Here is a 24,510-nt window from a genome sequence, read left to right as displayed (position 1 = left end):
ATAACAAACAAATATCAATGCGCAAAACGAATACATTCTTTTTTTTTATAATAACAGCTCACACAGAGGAGGTTTTGTGGCTAATGCGCCAAATAATATATGACTAAATCTAAAGGGTTTAAAAACTTCTTGTTGTTTAACAAAGTTTATACCGCATCGCTGAGCGATACTTTGTTAAGTTTGGTTGACAGAAGGTCTAAGAAGTGTAATTATTTTTTAGTTAATGCACAGCTAAAGTAGTTCCAGGCAGGTCTTGACTGGACCGGTTCAGTTTGAATCCTTCAAGGTAACTGAAATAATGGAAAATTTAGCCCACTGTCCACCACAACACACAGATCTCAACAAACTCAACGCAACAACAAACTTAATGGCATAAAAAAGTATAAATATAGTGCAAAAAAATTTATTGCATTGGCTCAAGCTTATATTAATAGTCCCAGAATGACGGTTTGGAATTAACAACAGAGACCTGAGATATCTGGTTGATACTTTATTAGTATTACTTGCTGTTGAATCGAAAAAAATAAATAAATAAATAAACGAATAGGTGGTACCATTCATCCCTAATGCAAAACACAATTATGTCCACTAGGTGGCGGTAACGAGAACAAAAGTCTAATTTGCCATTACAAACTGAACTAGAAGAAGCTCCTATCACGGACGGTGATAAGATCATTGCATATGTATTGTGCATGTAACAGTAGAAAGGCATTAATAAAAATATTATTATGGTTGTTACAGTGAGTTCCTATTATTTTTTTGCCTGTGCATGGTTCTGTTTATTATGAGTTGTCTGCTTTGACGGTAATATTTGATGTTAGCTTTGGGCAGCATGATATGAATTAAGGCTATGGAAGAAGTAAGAAATTGTTTAAGAGACTTCCCAGAAGAAGCTCGAGGTGAGTGTATAATGTAAAATCATAAATTGACAACAGCTTAAAGCATGTTCACATTGTGTCCTGTAACCATTTGCCTCAATTATCTGTTCAATTTTATATCTCCTAATGGCAGTACACTGTATATCTGATGTCATTCATTAAATCATGTGATTGATCATTTGGTTGTTTAAAATGATTTTAACTGTAAGAATTATTTTGCATAGATTTCTTGATCTTTTTTTAATTATTGATCGTGCAAGTGACAATAAATAAATAAATAAATAAAAAAATAGAAATAAACTGGAGATGCTTTTTCTAGGGATGCACCGAAATGAAAATTCTTGGCCGAAACCGCAAACCAAATCGTGGGTCTTTCTCAGATATACTGAAATACGTCCACACCGCAGACATGTTGTTTTAGACATACACGTGCAGGCCGCGGTTTCTGTTTGCCTCATCACAAAAAACTGTTTCGGCTGTGTTTTTTCGGTGATCAAAGTCTTTCGGCCGAAAACCGAAAATGCACCTTTGGGCCATTTTCGGCTGAAGATTTTCGGTGGCCGAATATTCGGTGCATCCCTACTTTTTTCCCCATCAATGGTTCAGATTATTGTGTCTTATACTTTATCATGTCTTCCAGAGCTTTACTTGAATGAGTCAGTACCATATCTGGATGGACCGCTCTCCCCTTTACAGTTCTATCGAGACTGGATCGGCACTAATAAGCCCTGTATTATCCGCAATGCTTTCAATGACTGGCCGGCTTTGTCTAAATGGAGCCCAACCTATCTCAGGTCAGATAACATTTACATTTACGGCATTTAGCAGACGCCCTTTTTCAGAGCGACGTACAAAAGTGCTTTGAGTCTCTAGTAATGAATAAATCTACACTGGTACACAAGATTACAAACTTAATATACAGTGGGTACGGAAAGTATTCAGACCCCCTTAAATTTTTCACTTTTTGTTATATTGCAGCCATTTGCTAAAATCATTTAGGTTCATTTCTTTTCCTCATGAATGTACACACAGCTCCCCATATTGACAGAAAAACACAGAATTGTTGACCTTTTTGCAGATTTATTAAAAAAGAAAAACTGAAATATCACATGGTCCTAAGTATTCAGACCCTTTGCTGTGACACTCATATATTTAACTCAGGTGCTCTCCATTTCTTCTGATCATCCTTGAGATGGTTCTACACCTTCATTTGAGTCCAGAAATTTTTGATTATACTGATTGGACTTGATTAGGAAAGCCACACACCTGTTTATATTAGACCTTACAGATCACAATGCATGTCAGAGCAAATGAGAATCATTAAGGTCAAAGGAATTGCCTGAAGAGCTCAGAGACAGAATTGTGGCAAGGCACAGATCTGGCCAAGGTTCCAAAAAAATTTTTGCTGCACTTAAGGTTCCTAAGAGCACAGTGGCCTCCATAATCCTCAAATGGAAGACGTTTGGGACGACCAGAACCATTCCTAGAGCTGGCCGACCGGCCAAACTGAGCTATCGGGGGAGAAGAGCCTTGGTGAGAGAGGTAAAGAAGAACCCAAAGATCACTGTGGCTGAGCTCCAGAGATGCAGTCGGGAGATGGGAGAAAGTTGTAGAAAGTCAACCATCACTGCAGCCCTTCACCAGTGGGGCTTTATAGCAGAGTGGCCCGACGGAAGCCTCTCCTCAGTGCAGGACACATGAAAACCCGCATGGAGTTCTCCAAGATGGTGAGAAATAAGATTCTCTGGTCTAATGAGACCAAAATAGAACTTTTTGGCCTTAATTCTAAGCGGTATGTGTGGAGAAAACCAGGCAATGCTCATCACCTGTCCAGTACAGTCTCAACAATGAAGCATGGTGGTGGCAGCATCATGCTGTGGGGGTGTTTTTCAGCTGCAGGGACAGGACGACTGGTTGCAATCAAGGGAAAGATGAATGCGGCCAAGCACAGGGATATCCTGGACGAAAACCTTCTCCAGAGTGCTTTGGACCTCAGACTGGGCTGAAGGTTTACCTTCCAACAAGACAATGACCCTAAGCACACAGCTAAAATAACGATGGAGTGGCTTCACAACAACTCTGTGACTGTTCTTGAATGGCCCAGCCAGAGCAATGACTTAAACCCAATTGAGCATCTCTGGAGAGACCTAAAAATAGCTGTCCACCAACGTTTACCGTCCAACCTGACAGAACTGGAGAGGACCTGCAAGGAGGAATGGCAGAGGATCCCTGAATCCAGGTGTGAAAGACTTGTTGCATCTTTCCCAAAAAGACTCATGGCTGTATTAGATCAAAAGGGGGCTTCTACTAAATACTGAGCAAAGGGTCTGAATACTTAGGACCATGTGATATTTCAGATTTTCTTTTTTATTAAATCTGCAACAGTGTCAACAATTCTGTGTTTTTCTGTCAATATAGGGTGCTATGTGTACATTCATGAGGAAAAGAAATGAACTTAAATGATTTTAGCAAATGGCTGCAAAATAAAAAAGAGTGAAAAATTTAAGGGGGTCTGAATACTTTCCGTACCTACTGTAAATATAACCCTTGAATTCTACAAACATGGAAAGTGCTAATTTAAGTATTTCAGGAAGAGGTAGGTCTTCAGTCGTCGCTTGAAGACAGTCAGGGACTCTAATGTACGGACATCTAGGGAAAGTTCATTCCACCACCTCGGTGCCAGAACAGAGAGGAGCCTTGAAGTGTACTTACCTCTCATTCTAAGAGAAGGTGTTACAGTGGAACCCTGTTGTACGAGCATAATTCGTTCTTTAAAATTGCTCGTGTGTCTATTTGCTCGTATGTTCAAACTAATTTTCCCCATAGGAATGAATGTAAAAGTGATTTAATCCGTTCCGAGATGTCATTCGATCGCTTATTTCCGCACTTAAAAAGTATTTGTAGCCTATTTTTAAAAACAAATACACCGCAAATTACCGTAATATAAACATAATTTACTCATGTGATAGTGGTTGATTGCGAGTGTGAGACGCGCACCACGCCCGTAAACTCCTCGGTTTCCATGGTAATTCTATTTACTTTCGTTTTCACAGCACCATCACTGATTTTCTTGGGAGACATTTTTCAAGATATCTAGTGAAATAAAAATATAAAACTAAAAAAAGTTACTGTGGGAGAGCGTATGAATACGGGGGCCACTTTTATTTGGTTTTTTTTGTGTCGGTCTACTTAGTGCCCCACGCAGCACCCAAATGAGGATGGGTTCCCCTTTTGAGTCTGGTTCCTCTCAAGGTTTCTTCCTCATAACATCTAAGGGAGATTTTCCTTGCCACAGTCGCCACGGCTGCTCATCAGGGACAAATTCACACCATTCACCTTAACTGTTGATTTGTGTAAAGCTGCTTTGAGACAATGTCTGTTGTGAAAAGCGCTATACAAATAAACTTGACTTGATGTCTCTGGCGCGCACACACACACACACACACACACACACACACACACACACACACACACACACACACACACACACACACTCCTCCTTAAATGCACCCTCCGATCACTTGAAAAGAGAAAACAATCATTAGGTCACATTAAGTTCAGGTGAGGCAATCCCCTGCCTATCTGCTCCCGGACCCGCCCTCCATTCACAAACCGCCGCTCGGCCACGCCCCCCCCTGCCACAGTTACGTTTTTGCTGCACTGAACAATGAGAGCAACTGAGTGATACGTCATCAACTAGGCAACTGATGCGACCCTCCGCCGAAAACGGGGAACCGGTAGCGTGGGTTTGCTCTTCGAAATTTGCTCGTAAAACAGGGTCAAATTTTGCGAGCGAGTTTGCTCGTATCTCCGTTTGAATAGCATTCATGGGAAGACCTGCCAGCAGAGAGTTGCAGTAGTCAAGTCTTGAAATGACAAGAGACTGAACAAGCACCTGGGCAGCCTGTATGGACAGAAATGCTCGAATGCTTCGGATGTTATAAAGAAGAAATCGACAAGAATGAGCAACATTAGCGACATGTGGGAAGAAGGACAGTTCATTGTCCATAGTTACCGCAACGTTACAAGCAGTGGCTGAAGGAGAAAGCAGAGAGTCGTGAAGTGTTATTTGGAGCTCTTGACCTGGAGATGAATCACCTGGGATGACCAGCAGTTCTGTTTTGCTGGGGTTGAGTTTTAGTTGATGAGCAATCATCCATGAAGATATGTCTGTCAAGCATGCTGATATCCGAGCGGAAGCTGTGGTATCTGATGGCGGGAGAGAAAAGATTAGTGGAGTGTCATCTGCATAGCAGTGATAAAAAAAAGTCATATGTGAGGATATGACTTCACCAATGGAGTGGGTATAGAGGGAGAAAAGGAGGGGACCAAGTACCGAGCCTTGTGGGATACCAGTGGTGAGTCTGCACAGGGCAGATGTGAATACCCTCCATGTTACCTGGTATGAGCGACCTTCCAGGTAGGAAGCAAACCATACCCATGCTGTTCCGCAGATACTGAGGCTCTTGAGGGTTGACAAAAGTGTCTTGTGGTTGACTGTGTCAAATGCTGCTGAAAGGTCCAGGAAGAGAAGTACAGATGGGAGCTTGGCTGACCGAGCAGCATGCAGTTTCTCAGAAACAGCTAAAAGGGCCGTCTCTGTGGAATGTGCCGATTTGAACCCAGACTGGTTAGGATCATGGAGGTTGTTCTGTGAGAGATAAACAGACAGTTGGTTAAAAACAGTGCGTTCCAGAGATTTAGAAAGAAAGGAGGATCCAGAGCAGGTTTCTTTCAAGATGGGAATGACCCTTGCTTGCTTGAAGGTAGTTGGTACATAGCCAGATGTTAATGACCCATTGATAATTGTGGAGATGAAGGGCAGGAGATCAAGTGTGATGGTCTGAAGCATAGTTGAAGGGATTGGATCCAGAGGACAGGTGGTGGGATTGCAAGATTGGACGACTTGCAGTATCTCGTTTTCTGATAAGGTTGAGAAGCTTGACAGAGACGTAGTGGACATCTGGCAGACAACCTCACCTGGTCACTTAACACCAGCTCCATCACCAAGAAAGCCCAGCAGCGTCTCTACTTTCTGAGAAGGCTAAGAAAAACCCACCTCCCTCCCCCCATCCTGTCCATGTTCTACAGAGGGACCATTGAGAGCATCTTGAGCAGCTGCATCACTGCCTGGTTTGGGAACTGCACCGTCTCGGATCGCAAGACCCTACAGAGTATAGTGAGGACAGCTGAGAAGATCATCGGAATCTCTCTCCCCTCTATCATGGACATTTACAATACACGCTGCATCCGCAAAGCACACAGCATTGTGGACGATCACACACACCCCTCACACACACTTTTTACACTCCTACCATCAGGAAAACGGTTCCGAAGCATTCGGGCCGCCACAACTAGACTATGCAACAGTTTCTTTTCACAAGCCATTAGGCTACTTAATACACAGAAATGAAACGGAACTCTCACACACACACACACACACGCACTCAAATGTGTGTAACGAACTGTAAAAAAAAAAAAAATTTTCTGGACTTAACACACACTTGTCACTCATCTCAATCCATTCCACCACCATTCATTTATTTATTATTTATTATTCTCAACTGTACTACACTCTCAACTGCTGTTTTTTGCACATTTATCATTATTATTGTATTATACTGTTTACATGCTGTTTTTTGCACCTTCGACTGCTGCTGTATTTTTTGCACTACATTGTTCTGTTTATACTCACTTCTGGGATATAGTTTTTTAGTTTGTATAGTTTTTACAGTTTTCGGCGCTATATAGGGTTTTGTGTCTTTCTTGTGTCGTCTGTCTGCACTGTCTGTCTGCACTGTTTGCACTAGGTTGCACTCGATGCACTTTATGTAACTTGTGTTGTAGCTCTATGTTGTTTTGTTTGTTGTTGTTTAGTGTAGCACCAGGGTACTGTGTACCACTGTGTATAGTATAAATGACAATAAAAGCCTCTTGACTTGACTTGGATTGTCGGCTGTGTTGTGTAGTCATTGTTGGGAAGGAAGTGAAGGTCTGGCAGATTTTCTTAATCTTCTCATCATAGAAGGAGGCAAAGTCATTAACAGTCAGGGAGGATGGAGCAGGTGCAGCAGGGGGGTTCAGTAGTGAAGAGATGATGTTGTGAAGCTTACGAGGATCTTGTGCAGAGGCCTCAAGCTTTCCTTTGTAGAAGGCAGTTTTGGCAGAAGTCACCTCCAAAGAAGATTTGGTCAGGTTTTGTGCGGTAAGATGCGAGGTCTACATCGAGTTGTGATTTTTTTCCACTTCCTCTCTGCTAATCTGAGTTCTCGTTGATTGTTGCGCAAAACTTCTGACAGCCACGGTGTGGGACAAGAAGTCTTCTTGGGTTTTGTAGTCAAGGGGCAAAGGAGGTCCATGGTTGAGGAAAGAGATGAGAGGAAGGAGTCCGTAGCAACGTCTTAGGGTAGAGAGGAAAAGGAGTCTGGGTCAGGAAGAGATGAAAGAGTACAGGAAGCTACAGAGGAGGGAGAGATAGAGTGAAGGTTAGGATGGATAAGAGAGACATGTAAATAATTTTTAGGTTGAATAGGAAGAGTGATTAAAAAGGAAACCAGGTGATGATCAGAGATTGGAAGTGGAGTGGCAGTCATGTCTGTAGCTGGAGTAGGGTGGGTGAAAACCAGGTCCAGGACATTTCCTCCCTTGTGTGTTGGAGGGCAGCTGTTAAATGTCAAGGAGAAGGTATTCAGAGAAGGCAAGATGCAAGATGACTGAAGTTTGTCAGATGCTGTCAGAGGGGAAAGTACTGAGAAGTGTGTCCATCTCTTTTAGGAAGTCTCCTAGGTTACCAGGAGGGCGGTAGATGACAATGATGAAAAGGTTGATTGGAGAGGTAACTGAAACTGCATGAAATACAAAAGAAGACATGGTTAGATGAGACAATGGGAGAGGTGTGAAACACCATCTCCGTGATAAAAGTAGACCTGTACCACCACCTCTACCGGTTTCTCTTGGTGAGTGAGAGAAAGCATAGGCAGAAGACAAAGCAGCTGGTGTAGCAGTGTTCTGTGGGGATATCCAGGTCTCAGTAAGTGCCAGAAAATCGAAGGTGTAGTGGGAAGCCAAGCCTGTGATAAAGTCAGCTTTCCTTACAGCAGACTGGCAATTCCAGAGCCCACTTACCACCACTGTTTGAGATTTAGACAACAGGGGAGGGTAGATGAGGTTACTGGCAATGTGACATCTGTTCTGTGGATGGGAACGTCTGTGTCTGTAAGAGATTACTACAGAGATGGGTTTGAGTCACATGACTGATCTCCCAATTTGAAATCAATGTGTTTTAAAAAGAAAAAGTACAAATAAGAATTTCTAAATAAACACTAAGCGTTACTGGCTTAAGGGGGTCTACTTACAACATAGTCTGTAGCGGAGCACCTTCAATATAAGCGAGTAAGCCCTGCCCACAATTCACACCTCAAGTAAGACCGAAACTACCCTTGATTAATCACCTGACCAAACTGATAAGCACAGACCAACACTCTAGAATCAACTGAGTTAAATAGATATACAAAGTTAAAATCCTACTTTACCAGAAGAGAGTAGATTCAAGATAGAGCTAAAGCACACTGAAGATTGAGCTGGTTACACCGTCAATATAAGCGAGTAAGCCCTGCCCACAATTCACACCTCAAGTAAGACTGAAACTACCCTTGATTAATCACTTGACCAAACTAATAATCACAGACTAACACTCTAGGATTAACTGAGTTAAATATATATACAAAGTTAGAATCCTACCTTACCAGAAGAGAGTATATTCAAGATAGAGCTAAAGCACACTTTAGATAATCATCTGGCATTGATGTAACTCCTCTTATCATAACAGTCAGGTTCTGTTTCCTGCAACATTCATTTTGGAAGTGCTATTGTATTTATATTCAGGCAGGTTGTTGGCTCAAAGATCATCAGTGTTGCTGTTACACCAAACGGTTATGCAGACGCCGTTAATGGAGATCGCTTTGTGATGCCAGAAGAGCGCCAGATGACTTTCTCAGACCTGCTGGACATTATAGAGGGCAGAGAAAAGAGCAGTGGTGTGTTTTATGTCCAGAAACAGTGCTCAAATCTGACCGAGGAGCTGCCAGAGCTTACAGGAGACGTTCAGACTCATATCCCCTGGATGAGCGAGGCGCTGGGTGCGTAACAGATACTTGTGATCCAACAGAATATTTTGTTGGATGAAAGCTAAAATGTCTACAGTTTGATTGACAGACACTTATAAAAATCGTGAAATAAAAGTAGATTGTGTTTAACATTCATGGATTTTGCTTCCATCCATCCAATCCAATGAATCCATTTAATGTTACACATTTTATACATTTTATGTTTTTTAGGAAAAAGGCCAGATGCTGTGAATTTCTGGTTGGGAGAAAAGCATGCAGTCACATCTAGTGGGTACAATTAGTAAATTTCCAACTTAAAGTTCGGATTTAATTTCAGAATTGGGATTTAAATCTTTTATCTTGCAGTGCACAAAGACCACTATGAGAACCTTTACTGTGTCATCTCTGGAGAGAAGACGTTTATTCTACTCCCTCCCACCGATCGACCCTTTATACCATATGGCAAGGCAACATTTTCATTATTATTGTTGCCCTAAAAAAAAGGATTAGACGATAGCTTTGTGTCCTGGTAGTATTATTTTTTTTATCTCACCCCTAAAATGAAACAATATTATGTGTGTTTGAATTGTGACTTTGTGTAGAACTGTACCAGCCTGCTACATACAAGCAGATGCAAGATGGCCACTTTGAAATAGTGGATGAAGAGAATTCAGAAAAAGTCAGTAATTCATTTTTTCACTTTTTTAAACTTTCATTAAATAAAATGGAGTAAAGTGTATTTTACTTGAAAAACTTTATATTAGTTGGTCAAACTAAAATGTATTATGCAATTGCTCTTGATCTTTGCTGATGTTTAAATCACCAAACCAGTGTTGGACTAAATCTTCTAGAGTGAACAGTCTGTTTGAGGAATTTGTTATGGTCTTGCTTCAGGTGCCTTGGATTCCCTTGGATCCTCTAAATCCCGACTTGGAACGCTTTCCCTACTACAAACAGGCCCGGCCCCTGTGCTGTACTGTAAAAGCAGGAGAGATGCTTTACCTCCCCTCACTCTGGTTCCACCATGTCCGCCAGTCTCATGGATGCATAGCAGGTAGTGTGCAGTGCAAATGCATGACTTTTTAGTATTTAAGTCTACTGAAAAAAATAATTAACAGAAAATCATGTGTGGTGTATGTCTTTTCAGTGAATTTTTGGTATGATATGGATTATGACATCAAGTACAATTACTTTCAACTGGTGGAATCTCTAACTAGAGTTGTGGGTTCACTATGAAGCTGTCCCCTTGAACAAATCGTCTTCAAAGTGTGAACAGTGGTGACGGGACACAAATACACTCCTAATAAGACAAGAGTGCATTACAACGTACCCTGCACACCTAAATTACCGTGGCGTAATTTAAGGTCACCAATCCAGCATTTGTTTTTGCGAAGTGGGAAACTGGAGAGCCAAGAAGAAACCCACACAGATATGGGAAGAATACACAAACCTTCATCTATACAGAGCTCAGACCCTGAAGCTGAGAGACAGCAAAAACCTGTAGTATAGACATTATTGTTAAATAATTTAAGATGGTATTACAAAATTTATGAACAACAAAAACCAGAGTTGATGCAATAAATACAGTTTTATTGACTAGCACCTGACTTTGCTTATTCAGATGACACTTAAAGATATAAAAACAAGTAATTTTAGAGCAGTGCAGAACAAATTATAAACAAACTCTAAATAAACAATCTAAAAAAAAATTTCATTCATGTTTAATGCTGGCTTTGTGATTTGCTTTCACGGGATTGAGAAAAGCAAAGGTAGTTACATATATAGTGCTGAATAGCAAAGCATTGGATGATTGTTTTTAAAAAGCCAGAAATACAACCATGCACTCTAGTTCAGGATCCAATGAACCTCTTCTCCTCATGCATACAGTTTTGTCATGCTAGCAGTCATTTCCTCTACACTTTAAATTCACTCAGTTCAGCTAAATGATTATAATCACGTGCTTACAAATTACTTTATAAAGTATAAGAACTGCATTGTCTCATCATGCACATTTTAATGTTCATTGTAAGCATTTATTTTTAAAAATCCTGACATAAGGGGTTGAGGCTGGTTCAGGATGGAGGATCATATACATTTATTTGGTATCCAGTTCATTGTACTAAACTGGTTTACACCACTTTGTTAACTGTACTAAGCACAAGCACCATGTTCTATAACAGTATGTGAAAGTCTGAACAATATACAGCAGACAGACAACTAGCACAAATACAGTATTCTTATTCTTATGGTATCACAATGTTATTACTTTAGAAAACAAAGTGCTTTATTGTACATCAGTGTCAGCCTTAAGAACAGGGACAGAAACCTGTATATAAGACTTAATTCCACCTTTATCAAAAGCTAATTCAATTCATTCAAAAGTAAAAAACAAACAAACAAAAAAATTTCTCAGTGTTCAGTTTTAGTTCTGCTCAGCTGATTAGTAATTTTAAAAGCAACATTCCCTTTGCAAGTTGTCTTATTCCATTGTTTGTTTGTTTTGTTTTTTTAGCAGTTGAGCCCAATCTACTGGAAAATCTTCCACTGAGAAACAGCATCCTTTCAGCATTGAAAGCATATTAATGAATTAGAAATATCATATTTGCTGGTTATAAAATAAGGCACCCAATCACTTGCGACATTGTCTGTCAGAATTACAAAATGTACAAAATTGTCACGGTTCCTGCATTAAATTTGGATGCTGCCATTCTGGGTCCTCCTTAAGGAACTGTACTGACATTAAGGGTATCCTGTATGAAAACACATTTACTGTACAACACACTTAAGAGCTGTAACCCTTGTTATTGACCAATGACACTTACAATAAATACAGTCACACATCTATAAAAACACATGCTCTAAAAAAAAAAAAGCACTCCATTATGGAAGAAATAAATGAGCAAACATCAGGATTATTTCTAAAAGAGATAGAAAGAGAGAAAATAACGTTCTGAATAAAACACAATCACATTTTCTTGCGGCTTTGTAATATTAGCTGATCTCCATCTTGGTGGTGGACAAACTGCAGCTCATCTCTGATAAAGTCCATTTACTCAGTCGTTGCTCCTATTCTCAAACATCCAGATACGGTATAATAATAATAAAGGATATAAGGGCCCCTTTTTGGCTATGAGTATATGGTTGCTGTAGTAACAAACTAAAAAAAAAGGAGGTAGGCAGATGAGATTACAGTCTATAGTGCAATATGGCCATGCCTGTGAGACTGAGCCTGTCCATCTGTGCTGGTAGTGTTTAGGGAAAAGAAAGAGAACTCCACACTTCAATCAATTGTGGATTTAGAATCTGCTTATTAAAAAAAACTCTGCTCAGAGTCATGGCTTGGGTTCCAGCCTCAGTTTGAATAATCTAATAAACCGAAAGAGGTGCATGTCAGACTTTGCTGTCCATTCTCTTCTCCACAGCTCTGAGGAGAAGCTGTGAATACTGTTCCAACAATGCCAATGTTCGTTCCTCGCCCACACCACCTGCTCCACTGCCCAGCACACACACTGAGCTGCTGCTGGAGCTGCTTTCTTTATCATATGGCAATGAGTTCAACTCAGCCTGTACAGCCTCAAACGCCTCAGTTAGCACTTGAGTCATATTCTGATGCTCCTGCCTCTGGTCTGTGGAACTGTTTAGCTGTAAAACACAGTAAATGCACATTCAGAATGTGATAGGGATTTTCAATGTTTATAGGCAATTAACACAGGGCCCTAATATTAACTTACACTTATAAAGAACAATCTTTACATTTTCCGACCACATTATCTGTGTAAAGCTGCTTTGAGACAGTGTCCATTGTAAAAAGCACTATACTAATAAAAAATTAATCGAATTGAATATTACTGCAATGATAACGTACCATCCTGTAGAAGTGGCAGGCCTTTTTAAAACTGTTTTGAAGTTCACTAGCTGCAAGTCTGCATGACTCCATACTGAGAGATGCATCTTGTGAGAGAAGAGAAAAAAGTCAACCTTGTCATTTTGTCCATACACAGTTGTGGCAGTTTTGTATTTGTATATTTTTACATATTTTACCAAATATATTATTATTGACAACAAATACACGACATGGCAGGTTTTTGTTGCTTTTAACTGTTGATTGAGTACCAAAAGTTCTTAAAGAATATATATCACCTGTAGCATTATCATTATACTGAACAATTTGTAAACACTCAACCTCTGCTCTGTTTATAATTTATTTGAATAATGGCTACTCAGATTGTTGCTAAAGATATTGTTTCTGACTTGACATCTTCCTGCTTTTACAAAAGCAGCACCTAAAGCTGACACTGAACATATTTTGCTGCAAAATACTGGTTGAGAACAGTATAAAGAACACGTTTTTACTTGTACTAGATGCAAAATTATATGAGTAAAGAGAATAAAGTAAAAATCGTAGTGCATAGGAGAAGGTTGCATGGTTAAAGGAAATATCAGTATGAAGAGAGGAAGCATGCCTCACCCTGCAGTTGGAAATGGTTAATGGAGGGACAGGGTGAAGAGGAGAACATGGTAGAAGTGATGGAAGAGATAAAAGGAGAGAGATACCAGAGCCTGCTGGTAAAGAAGTTTTTGTGCAGACCCAGGCGCAGAGGTGGAGATGAAAAAACAAGAGAGGAGTGAAAGCCCAGCAAACCTGAATCCTGGGCTTGACTGGATGCCTGCATACAAACTGTGGTGCCCTGGTTCTCATTTGATTGCTTGACCTGAGTCTCCTCCAGGTCTGTATCTTTTCCCTGTATCTTCTCTGGTTCTTCAGACTCCTCAATATTGAGTTCCTGTTCCTCTGGTTGCCTGGTCTCAGTAGGTACTGAGTATGTGATTGGCTGAATGCTGCTGGAATGAGACTGTTCTGGTCCTGGCAGGGGGGGTACATGTACTGGAGTCCTGTTACCAAGATCTTCCTTGTGACCAAGCTTGGTATTCTTGCTGTTTGGAGAGAAGGAGGCCATGGAAGGCTTATCTGGGAGAGGTTTGGTTATGTCCAGGTGGAGCTGTGGACGGATGCTGCTTGGTAATTTGGCCTGGATGCCTTTAGAAGAAGAGTTAGGAGTGGAGGCACCACTTATGGTTGGTAAAATAGCACCACGAGGGGGAGAGCCAATAGATGAAGAGGGCAGTGGCACTATTGGTGATGAGGGCTTGCTGCGACAAGCATTGCGAAGGTTAGAAGCGTCTGATCCTGAACTTCGGTTGGTGTCCAAGGCTGTAGGTACTTCACTGAGCCCACTCATGTTTAGGTTGTCCCCCATGGACATAGAGCGTGACATCTTGGCGATAGAACTAGTGGTGGGGCTCATGTACGAGCGTGACTTGGACTTGGTGGGTGTAGGGCAGTCCCTGGGCTGGGAAGACGTTGGGCTGGAGAGAGGCACACTGGCAATTGTGCGCCGAGGTGTGGATGGTGGCGCACGCTCGGGGGAATGAGGCAGAATCTCTTCAGAAAGACGTGTAGATGCCTGAGGCATGTTAGCTGAACAAGACAGTGAGAAAGGATGGACAACAAACATAGCAAATAGAAAATGGAAAATGTTATTAATAGCAATAAAAAAAATTATATATATTTTCTATTCAATCTGTCAGCCATTTTCATCAAATTAACCTCCATTCTAACTGTTCATATAACTCATAAGACCACACTTGTTTTTTTTTATGTAATAGCCCTGTTTTTGCAGAGGCTGGATGCCTCACCATCTGCAGAGATGCTGTGAATGGACTGAGCTTTCCTCATGCCAGCTGAGGCAGCCAGAGAATCAGCAGAAATTTCTACAGGAATTCGTTTCTTCTCTGGGGATAAGTGAAGAACTGAAGGCCTTTTAAGTTTCTTGAGTTCTTGTGGGGCGCTTTGTTTTCGGTCCTCCATTAAAGGATGCACCTCGAAAACCGGGTGCTGCACCAATTCATTGGCAACCTCACTCTCAGGATTTTTCTTTGAAAGGGAAACAAACGCCTGCCTGCTGAGAAATGAGAAAATATATATTTTGAAATACATATTTAAAAATGATTGTTTTACTTGATTTAACCCATTTAAAGTTTGTTCTTGCATAAGTGTCTTACCAGCCAGTGGAGCCATTGAGAAACTTTGATGAGATGCTGACACTGTCAGTGATTGTTGGCTGAAGAGGAGAATTTGGACCTCCTGTACCACCAAAAAAAGAGAAGGCATGCCAATCAATTCTAAGCTTATTACATTATCAATTAAAAAAAGAATTCCTGCAAAAAGAACTCCACAAAATCTATTTGCACACACAAATGACCTGAGGTGCTGAAGTCTGACAGGTTTTCAAAGTTTTTTTTAAGGAAAGCTTCTTGGTCTGGAGTCTCCTGTACAAAGCAACAAATTTCAGATGTCTTCCTCAGTGCCTCCTCCTCTTCTTCTTCCAGGTCTTCCATATCTAGCTCAGATGAGTTTCCATCCACACTCAGTGGCTCAGTGGGTTCAGAGTCTAGAAACCACCAAAGTCAGGGCAAAATAATGTTCATATCAACATGTTTTATAGGTGCTACTGACTGGTGTGTGTGTGTTTTGAATGTGTTTTACCTTCTCCTGGTTGATCTGGGCTAGAGATATGGCTGTTGGAATAATCCATTGAGCATGCGCTGTCAGGGCTCTGCTTCTCAGGACATGGATTTCCTTGAAGCAACCTCACACCATGGGCTAACTCCTTCACCTGGTACTCACTAAAGGGCAGAGAAGAATGGTCTTCTGTAAGACTGCTACAACATTCATTCTATAAAAATATTACATACCCACATAAGAGTTGTCAAAGTACATTTTCATAATTTTCACACAAAATTCATTTGTCAGTAAAATATTTTTTAGCAATGAGGTGACGTTTAAATAAATCAAACGTTTAATGAATAAACCAAAAAATTCTCAAGCTTTTCATTATGACTGGCATGTAAATGGCAAGAGTTTTTTTGTAGTGTATGAAACAAGTATGATCATACAGTAAATGCCAGCACATTATAAATTGTAATAACAGAAGGCATAACTATTCTTTCACCACAACGGCCAAAAATACTTAACAGTCTACTTGTAAGTGCTGTGTATGATTGAGAAGGACATGTGGACTGACCTGCCTGCCAGGCTCACTCTGTCCTCACAGCCCTCAGGGTAAAGCACCACAGCTTCTGTGTCTGGCATCTGAGGAGACAGTGGAATGAAATGAGGACGTGTGTGTCCTCTTTGGACAGACGAGACGTCTGCCTTCTCCACCTGCATAAAAAAAGCAATGTTTGAGGCACTGCTTCTCTAAAATGTTTAATCCTGGTAAAGCAAAAAATTTTTTTTAAATATGCAGATTTCAAAACTTTATATGACTGAAGTGTTTTATACAAAACTTGAATCAAATTAAAACAGTGCTAAAACAGTCTAATTACCCATCCAGTGATAGTCTGTAGGCTGACGGTACTGCCAAGATCTAGATCTGGATGCAGTGCTAGCTCTTGGTTCACACCAGGGGACTTAGCATAGGACTCTAGCTGCCTCAGGTCCAGCATGGACTTCACCACCAAATCCTTGTTGTTACCAATTCGCCTGGACCACTGTCGCCTTTGCCTTGGGCCAGAGTTCTCACTCGCTGAACTGCTGTCATAAATCTAAGAAAGGAAAAAGAAAATATATGGAATATTAAGCTAAATAGAACAGATTTATAATATAGGATATGATGTAGTAAATACTAGGGGTGTAACAGTACACAAAATTCACATTTCGGGGCGTACCTCGGTTTTAAAGTCGCAGTTCGATACAATTTCAGTACAGTTAAGAATTGCAAAACATTAAATTGCTTGTAATTGTTTTTGTAATTATTAACATTTGTAAACATCAACAGTTTACATTTTTAAAACAATTTTAAATGTTTTAAAATTGGCTAGTAGCCAACACTATGGATTCTTAAGCATTTTCATGCATGCGCAAAACATATCTTATTTCTGGTATGGAGTGAGTAGCCACAGTGACACTGTGCAAATTCTAGTTTCTTTTTTTTATACCCCTGGCATTATTGTGTATGTTTTCAAGGCGGAGACTAAGCAAAATTGTGGTCCACCACTTAATACGTTCGCACATAAAAATGATTGCATCCTGTATGCGTGTATACCGAACCGAAAGCACTGAACCAAAACATTTCAGTATGAATATGTGTACCTTTACACCCCTAGTAAATACTATATATTATATAATTATTGCATAATGACAATTATTCTTACATTTCCCATCTCTCGTATCTTGTCTTGCTTCTCTTCTGAAGATCCTTATAAACACAAAAGGAAATGTATTTATTTTTTAGTAAGGCCAAAGTATTCCATAAACAACTAAAAAAGGGCAAAGAAATTTACCAGTCTCTTCCCCTGTGCTGCTGCCTGAAGATATTTGAGTAGAATTGTATTCATCCTCCTCTTCGATACACTCCTCTTCCTCAAGATCTTTATCACTGTCTGAGGACATGATGCCTACAGCTGGGACACTAAGCACCTCTCTCCTAGTGCTGAGCACAAACAGTGACCAGGAAAATCAGATTCTAGTTAACAGCTAGTGCCCGTGATCTGTATGAGACTGCAAAAAAAGGTGGCATTTTTAAAATGTTTCAAATTTTAAAGTTAAAGTATTTGGAATAACGAGGGTAGGAAAGCATTCCCCTGTGGTTGTATTTCCACACTTCACCACTAGAGGGAGAGTCACAGTTTATCCGGTGTATGCTGATCAGGAGATTGTACTCGCCCCAGCGTGTCAGTAAAAACACGGTACAGGATTCAGAACACTTATTGGCACTTATTTAATTGTGTGATTCTTGCTGTCATCTGCCAGCTGCTGTTTGATTTCGTATGACGGCTGCTACACAATGTTTTGGCCTTTTGCTTTTCTACACTTGGTCCTTCATGCCTGTCCAGGTACAGGGTTTCGTTTGTGGAACTAACTGGACTGAGATTGGTTATTAACCTTATAAAGAATTTGACGTTGTGTTTCCTATTGCACAGACGACAGAGCTTCTTTAGGGTGCAAATTCTATTCCACATTTCCAACAACGTTCGCTGTCTTTGATCCAGTTGATCATCTGCTCTGTACTAAATGTCTGGAAAGTTGTACATTGGCTTAAGTAATGTTCTGTACTGTCGCAGTATGGGCACAGAACTCTGACCTGTTCAGATCTCCATGCTGGATTGGACTGATTTGAGAGCGACAGTACCTGGGCAGCTGCTTAAGGGGTTCGGTCAGCTCCATGTAGGAGAGAAGCGAGTCTGGACTTTGCTACTTAGCCTGGTCTTGGTTACGTCTCTACGTCTCTGCTCTTTCCTTTGATTCAGGTTCTAACAGTCTTGACACCAGGATTCAAACTTGAGCCACTCTGCTAGATCCAGTATAGTGTAAACTGCACCAGACTGATAAGGCATGTTTCGTCTAAATGAGGCATGTAGATCTGGGGTTATTTTGGTGAGCAGACGGGCTACATGTAAGCCGCACTGTAGTTCCACGTTACCTTCAGGACCCAATGTCTTCAGGACACCCACGAGAGCTTGGATTTGGAGGGCAAACTTATCGAAACTGGCTAAGTCTCCAGGCTGAAAATCAGGAGCATCCATGACTGCTGCTCTTTTAGTTAAAGCAAACTGATGAGGTCGTCCGAATCTGTCAGCACGTGCTGTCATTGTGTCTGTGTATGGCCATGGGGGAATTCAGTAATGAATCTGCTATTAGGTGCGCCTCTTCAAACCTCAGGTAATCTAGAAGAACCTGATACTTGAAGAGCTCAGTTGCAACGAGCATGTCTGTTGTTTTTGTTTTTTTGGTAGTTTTTTTTTGGATGTGAATCCTGGTCAATCTAAATATTGATAATAGGTGTGGTGAAGTTAAATATTTGGTCTTATTCTGTTAAAGCAAATTTTAGAGATGAGATGTGCATAAGTATATACCACAAGCAGCTAATTTAAAAGGAAGTATCAGGAACAGAAAGCTTTTTTCAAGATTCTGAAGATTTCTAAAACCAAATCTGTCTTTAACTTAAACCCCAAGAACAACAATAAAGTGATTATACCCTGCTCCAAACTTTTATTATTATTCAGTTTGGGCTTATAGGTTGCTTTAGCAGACCTCAATTAATATATTTTTTTAATCTTTTGACGTGTGTTTAGTCAGCTGACATGTAATTCATTATAATTCACCCAATACAAACACCCTGGAATAACCTGTATAAAATGTGTGCTTGTGTGTGTTACCTGACTGGATGTTTGACAGGTGGACTTTTCTCTCCAGGTTTGTTCTTCTGTTTAATATCAGTAAGTCTTTGTCTCATATTGATGGTCAGCTCTGGATTCAGTCTCCACACAAAGATGCAGCTTTACACAAATGCATATACATTTAAAACAAACGAATCTAATAAAATATTATTAAAAGTACATTATTATTATTGCTGTTATTAGTACTGATTAAAATAAAAAATGGAATTGGGAGGTCCCACCTGTCCCCTGACACTGATATCAGGTGCTTGCAGTCATTGGTAAACTTCATCCCAGTTACAATCTCTAAATAAGCAGAATTAATCAGCAAGCCTTCAAAAACATAAACCACTGTTGGGCAATCATTTGACATATTGTAATATGGAGAATATGTGAGAACACATATGTTAACTGCAAAAGCAGAGAGTTCATACCAGAGTGCCCAAACATGGTGGCTACACACTCCCCAGTGTAAAAATCAAAAATGTTGATGTTTTTGTCTGAGCAGCTAGTAGCCACGTACATCCCAGATGGATCCATCTGGACCTGACACCAAAGAACAGAAAAACTTAATTTTTGTATCAAACATGCAGTGTGTCATAAGGCTCAATTTGGGATGTTCTGAGAAGAAGCTTACCCTAATGAGAGTGCCATCCTCCCCCTGAGAGCCCTTATATATTTTCTTCTGTTTGCCATTGCTGATGTTAAAAATCCTGTATTAAATAGAAAATAAAATAAGGAAGAGATTAAGAAAGAAGTAAAATGTGAATAGACTATAAAGACAGTTCAAAGTAAAAAAATCTAAGTATTTAATGAATGACCAGAACAGTTTATTGTGTCTATCCACTGACCACTAGAGGGACAATTGTGTGAACACATACATGCACCCCACACAGAGCCAGATGACCAAGCCAATGCTCCATGTCTTATATAAAGAACAAAGCAATGTTACACCCATTAAAACTAGGCCTGTATTACAGCCACTTTCCCAACGGCAGTTTCTGCTGTGATAAAGGAGACTCTGTGTAGAAATCTTTATATATAAATTTTCTAGCAATATTTATTGTGGGGTTTGTTTTAGAGAATGACACTGCTAACAACAAGTCTGATTAATTGCAGTCCCCACTCAGATGTTATTCAAACTGCCTTTCCAGGTGTTTCCAGGACCAAGTGAGCCTTGAAAGAATGCCTGTTACTTAGAAGTTAAAGTAGCACTCACTTTGCTACAATAACGGCTTAATAAAAATGTGGTTACTATGTAAGGGTACAGTGATGCACACATTCCTCACTTACCTGATGCTGCGGTCCTGGCAGCCAACAGCAGCGTATTTGTGCAGGGGATCAATATCCATATCATACAAAGTGGTCTTCCTAACAATATGGTGGGTGCGTGTAAACATGATTCCTTCTTCTGTCTGTAGGATCATATATAATATTATTACAGAACAAATCTACTGCTTGATGAGGAGAATAAACATTATTATTAATTGCCTAGATCTAAAAAAAATGGTTTAAGATGCCTTACATAGTAAAAAACAAGACAGCTAGAGATGACTGTACTCAATCATTTAATATTAACATAAAACACACAGATTTACTCTATCCCAGTCAAAAGCTTTTAAATTGCATATTTGAAAAGATTATACTTGAATTGAGAGTTGTTAGGAAAAACGAATTAGAGTTGTATATTGTAATCGAGTTCAGCATTTAAATGATAGAATGACAACAAGATGTGCAGATGTGTAGGACCTACTGTAGCTTAAATTTAAATACATCTCCTCGGGAGAACATTTGTTGTTCATTTAACTGTTTATTTAATTGTCACCTGTGGAACCTTTCTCCACACATTTATTCAATGAACAGTTAAAAATCTGGATTAAATGTAAACAACTGAATATAAAATAAAATATATAGTAGATAGTCTATACCTTGTGGTCTGACCTGCAATGTAAAATCATTACAAAGAGTTAAGTTTGAAAAATAAATATACGTATATGGAAGTGCTGAAGCAAGCAGACAAATGCTGAAACAAATCAGTTCAAGTTTCCTTTCATTCAAAACATGTACCTCATTAAAAACATGCCCTCAGGCCACCCATCTTACCTTATGTGCTGTGCGGAAGTAGATACTTTTGTCAGCACCACAACTGATCATTCTGATTTTGCCATCACATGCTAAGAGCAGATAGAGTTATGGTCAAAACACATGTTGAGTTGTTCTCTATTGAATAATAAGAGCACCAGTAATGAACCTATATGGTAAAAAGTGTCAGGGCTCACCAGCAAACCGCACTGCAGTGATGGAGGAGGAATGTTCATCAAGTGTCTGCACTAGGCCATACTCGCACTGAGCATCAAGAACATGGATCAGCCTGTCTCTGCTTGCTGTGGCCAACAGACTCAATCCTGCAGTAAACACATACACACACACACGCACGCACACGCACGCACATGCACGCACACACAAATCATTAGTGGATTGAAATTGATCAGCTTTATATCTGGGACACCATACTCAGAAACACAAGCACTACCCACATTTTTGGCAGCTGAACCCACATGCTGATTCAACAACACATAAAAATGTGAATCGGCACATAACAAGCTTCAGGGTAAAAATGCAGGGTGAACAAGCACACACACAAAGTGCTGTCGATCATGTTATGCTCTTTTCCCCACAAAATATACAAGGTTAGGAGCCAGATATCATGAAATTACAGATAATCTAAGATAACAGCAACAGTTTTGAATCAGTCCTTAACATTCTTCTACATGGAGCACATTTCAACCTAAACGCTCCCAAAAGCTGTACTGCAACCATACAAATGTCAGTGTAATGTTCTACTATGTACTCACTAAAATCCAATTTCACACAATGCCCACTGGATTAAAAAGGTTATATGGACCAGAGTAAAGATCTTATAGCCTCTTTGTGTAATTGTTTTATTATATCAAGTAATAATATTACAATTTGGTTTCCATTTATTTTATATGCAATAACTCTTCAAATATTTAATTTGTATAAATGGTCAACAATTTAAATAATCTTATTAAAAAAGAAGCAATAAAGTAAAGAGTGACATTTTATATTTGCAGCTATATGAATAACAATTTTATGTTTTGAATGTTTTTATTCATTCTATAGTTGCTTAATCTCAGGAAGATTAAATAGCTCTATATGTTGTGTGCAGTTTGTGTAATCTAAACCAGAACTGCACAACTCCTCTACCAAGATTAAAAAAAAGTGATGAGAGAATGGACTTGAAATGCAAAGTAGGATTAGGTGTTTTTCAGGGTACTGAAATAGTAACTAATTTAATTTGTACAATTGCACAAATTGCAGCAGAATTTAAAGGTTAACATACAGGCTAGGAGGAAGTGTGGTCTTAAACATGGGTCTTTTGATGGAGTGTCTGGTTTCATAAAGACAGGAACTTTAACAGAAAATATAATCTTCAAGCCTGTGACAAGCATGTGTTACAGAGATAAATGGAAATTCAAAGGAGTGCGGAAGGGTGGGAAGAAGTTAATGTGTGTATGTGTGCCTGATGTGTTGTCTCTAATGCCCTGTTCAAGTGGACAGCACTAAATAAAGGTGTTAGAGGTCAAAAGCTTCTCGTAATCCAATCACTTAAGACACTTGGGAAAGTGTTGTGGGACTTGTGGCCAGGTTACATTTGTAGTATGAATTACAATGTGCCTTGAAATGTCCCATGCATCATCAAAAACCATACAGCAGTGTAGGCAAGGGTGTGTTTTTGAGAAATTCATATACTGTCTGCATATGCTTTCTAGAATGTTTACAGAAAATGAGTAATTTTTAAAATGTGGATTATAGGGGCAATCCAACCCAAAAGGAAATCCAACCCAAGAGAAGAGGTCACTCGTGGAGAACTTGGTTAAACACTGCGCAGAGCGAGTGTTAAATGCAAGGCTACAGTCCAACCCAGAGATAAAACAAAACAACTTAGTCCTAGCGGATTGCGGTCGTTCATATAGTCCAACATGGCACACAATACTTAAATATAATACATAAATATAATTTCATTCTAACTATTGAGGTAGTCTCAGCATAGAATAGAGTCCTATCTAGTATTATAAGTACAGTACAGTGCAACCTCGATACTTGCGGGGGTTACGTTCTATGACCTCTCGCGAGGTCATAGAACCATTCATTCATTCATTCATTTTCTCCCGCTTATCCGTAATTCGGGTCGCGGGGGCAGCAGTCTAAGCAGGCCCCCGCCTTCGACTGCTGCCCAATCCTCACAGCACCGTCCCTTACGGTCCCTCCTGCAGGTGGTGAGCCCACTGGAAGGCGGCCCAACGTCACGGACCTTGATATTTCCCTCGTAAGGGACCCCTGGAGCATAGAGGGTTAAGGGCCTTGCTCAAGGGCCCAAGAATGGCAGCTTGGCGATACCGGGGCTCGAACCCCCGACCTTCCGATCGGCAACCCAGCGCCTTAACCGCTGGAGCCACCACTCTCCCCATAGAACCAATTCTCCTTTTTTCAAGGGGAATTGTACATGTACTGTAAACTCAACAAAAATTGTGAATTACTTGTCATAATTGTTTTATTTGCAACTTTAAATGAATAATAAACTAATAAAAAAGTTTTCAAGACATTTTTATGTAATTATTTATTCGTACAAACTCTGTTTGTTACTCCGAACTTTTAAGCCACTTGCGGCTTCTCGTGAACTATTGGATTTTTTTGCGAGTCACTCTTAGTCCGGTTCCAAATGAAAATTCCCAAACTATCGAGGTCGCGAGGGTCAAGGTCACGAGTATCGAGGTACCACTGTATAAGCAATGGGCAGCTGGTTCAACATGGTGCACTGTGCTGCAGTCTGCAGTGCAAGAATCGAGTTGTTGGCTTACAGAACACTCACCTGTCTCAGGCTTTGAATACTCCAGACACAGGATCTCTGAATCATGAGCCTGAACGTTCAGAATCTCTTCCATGCTCTGTAACTCATGGATCCTGGAGTATAAGCATGTGAAGCACAGTTACAATCAAGGTTACAAACAAAAACTTAGAGTTGTACAGTGACTTATACACTGACCAGGCATAACTTTATGGCCATTTGCCTAATATTGTGATGCTCCCACTTTTGCTGCCAAACCAGTCCTGACCCGTCAAGCATTTATCGCTTCTTCGTAAAACTTCTTTAGCAATTTGCGCTACAGTAGCTCGTCTGTTTGATCGGACCACACGGGCCAGACTTCATTTCCCTGTGCATCAATGAGCCTCGACCACTTTTGATATAGAATGGCCACTGCAGACCAGGAACACCTCACAAG

At 40.1% G+C, this 24,510-nt stretch overlaps 2 protein-coding genes across 11 annotated transcripts in view; one reads left to right on the top strand and one right to left on the bottom strand.

The window, feature by feature from the left end:
* The window catches only part of jmjd7 (jumonji domain containing 7), a 59,984-nt gene extending 49,402 nt beyond the window's left edge, over positions 1 to 10,582 (top strand). Inside the window, exons 1-9 of one of the 3 annotated variants that reach the window (XM_083545005.1) lie at positions 97 to 203; positions 251 to 899; positions 1,519 to 1,672; positions 8,763 to 9,016; positions 9,215 to 9,271; positions 9,350 to 9,445; positions 9,586 to 9,662; positions 9,878 to 10,037; positions 10,131 to 10,582. In XM_083545005.1, the coding sequence (XP_083401131.1) occupies positions 851 to 899; positions 1,519 to 1,672; positions 8,763 to 9,016; positions 9,215 to 9,271; positions 9,350 to 9,445; positions 9,586 to 9,662; positions 9,878 to 10,037; positions 10,131 to 10,219 (936 nt within the window). In that variant the 5' untranslated portion in view covers positions 97 to 203; positions 251 to 850 and the 3' untranslated portion in view covers positions 10,220 to 10,582. Of the gene's footprint in view, positions 1 to 96; positions 900 to 1,518; positions 1,673 to 8,762; positions 9,017 to 9,214; positions 9,272 to 9,349; positions 9,446 to 9,585; positions 9,663 to 9,877; positions 10,038 to 10,130 lie in introns of those variants that run through there. The other 2 variants (XM_083545004.1, XM_083545006.1) reach the window with 2 other exon arrangements.
* Positions 10,553 to 24,510, bottom strand: part of mapkbp1 (mitogen-activated protein kinase binding protein 1) — a 38,517-nt gene continuing 24,559 nt past the window's right edge. For 4 of the 8 annotated variants that reach the window (XM_083544977.1, XM_083544980.1, XM_083544974.1 and 1 more), the window contains 19 exons: positions 24,099 to 24,190; positions 21,484 to 21,609; positions 21,308 to 21,378; positions 20,498 to 20,619; positions 19,842 to 19,917; positions 19,639 to 19,750; positions 19,447 to 19,510; positions 19,205 to 19,324; positions 17,330 to 17,478; positions 17,201 to 17,244; positions 16,373 to 16,591; positions 16,069 to 16,208; positions 15,531 to 15,670; positions 15,247 to 15,435; positions 15,047 to 15,128; positions 14,681 to 14,946; positions 13,626 to 14,462; positions 12,849 to 12,934; positions 10,553 to 12,625 (listed from right to left, as the gene is read on the bottom strand). In XM_083544977.1, coding sequence (XP_083401103.1) covers positions 12,374 to 12,625; positions 12,849 to 12,934; positions 13,626 to 14,462; positions 14,681 to 14,946; positions 15,047 to 15,128; positions 15,247 to 15,435; positions 15,531 to 15,670; positions 16,069 to 16,208; positions 16,373 to 16,591; positions 17,201 to 17,244; positions 17,330 to 17,478; positions 19,205 to 19,324; positions 19,447 to 19,510; positions 19,639 to 19,750; positions 19,842 to 19,917; positions 20,498 to 20,619; positions 21,308 to 21,378; positions 21,484 to 21,609; positions 24,099 to 24,190 — 3,187 coding nt within the window. In that variant the 3' untranslated portion in view covers positions 10,553 to 12,373. Of the gene's footprint in view, positions 12,626 to 12,848; positions 12,935 to 13,625; positions 14,463 to 14,680; positions 14,947 to 15,046; positions 15,129 to 15,246; positions 15,436 to 15,530; positions 15,671 to 16,068; positions 16,209 to 16,372; positions 16,592 to 17,200; positions 17,245 to 17,329; positions 17,479 to 19,204; positions 19,325 to 19,446; positions 19,511 to 19,638; positions 19,751 to 19,841; positions 19,918 to 20,497; positions 20,626 to 21,307; positions 21,379 to 21,483; positions 21,610 to 24,098; positions 24,191 to 24,510 lie in introns of all 8 variants that reach the window. The other 4 variants (XM_083544979.1, XM_083544975.1, XM_083544976.1 and 1 more) reach the window with 2 other exon arrangements.

The sequence above is a fragment of the Silurus aristotelis genome (genome assembly GCF_946808225.1).
Source record: "Silurus aristotelis genome assembly, chromosome: 6".
Taxonomy (NCBI): Eukaryota; Metazoa; Chordata; class Actinopteri; order Siluriformes; family Siluridae; genus Silurus; species Silurus aristotelis.
This window is presented reverse-complemented; position numbering and strand designations above follow the sequence as displayed.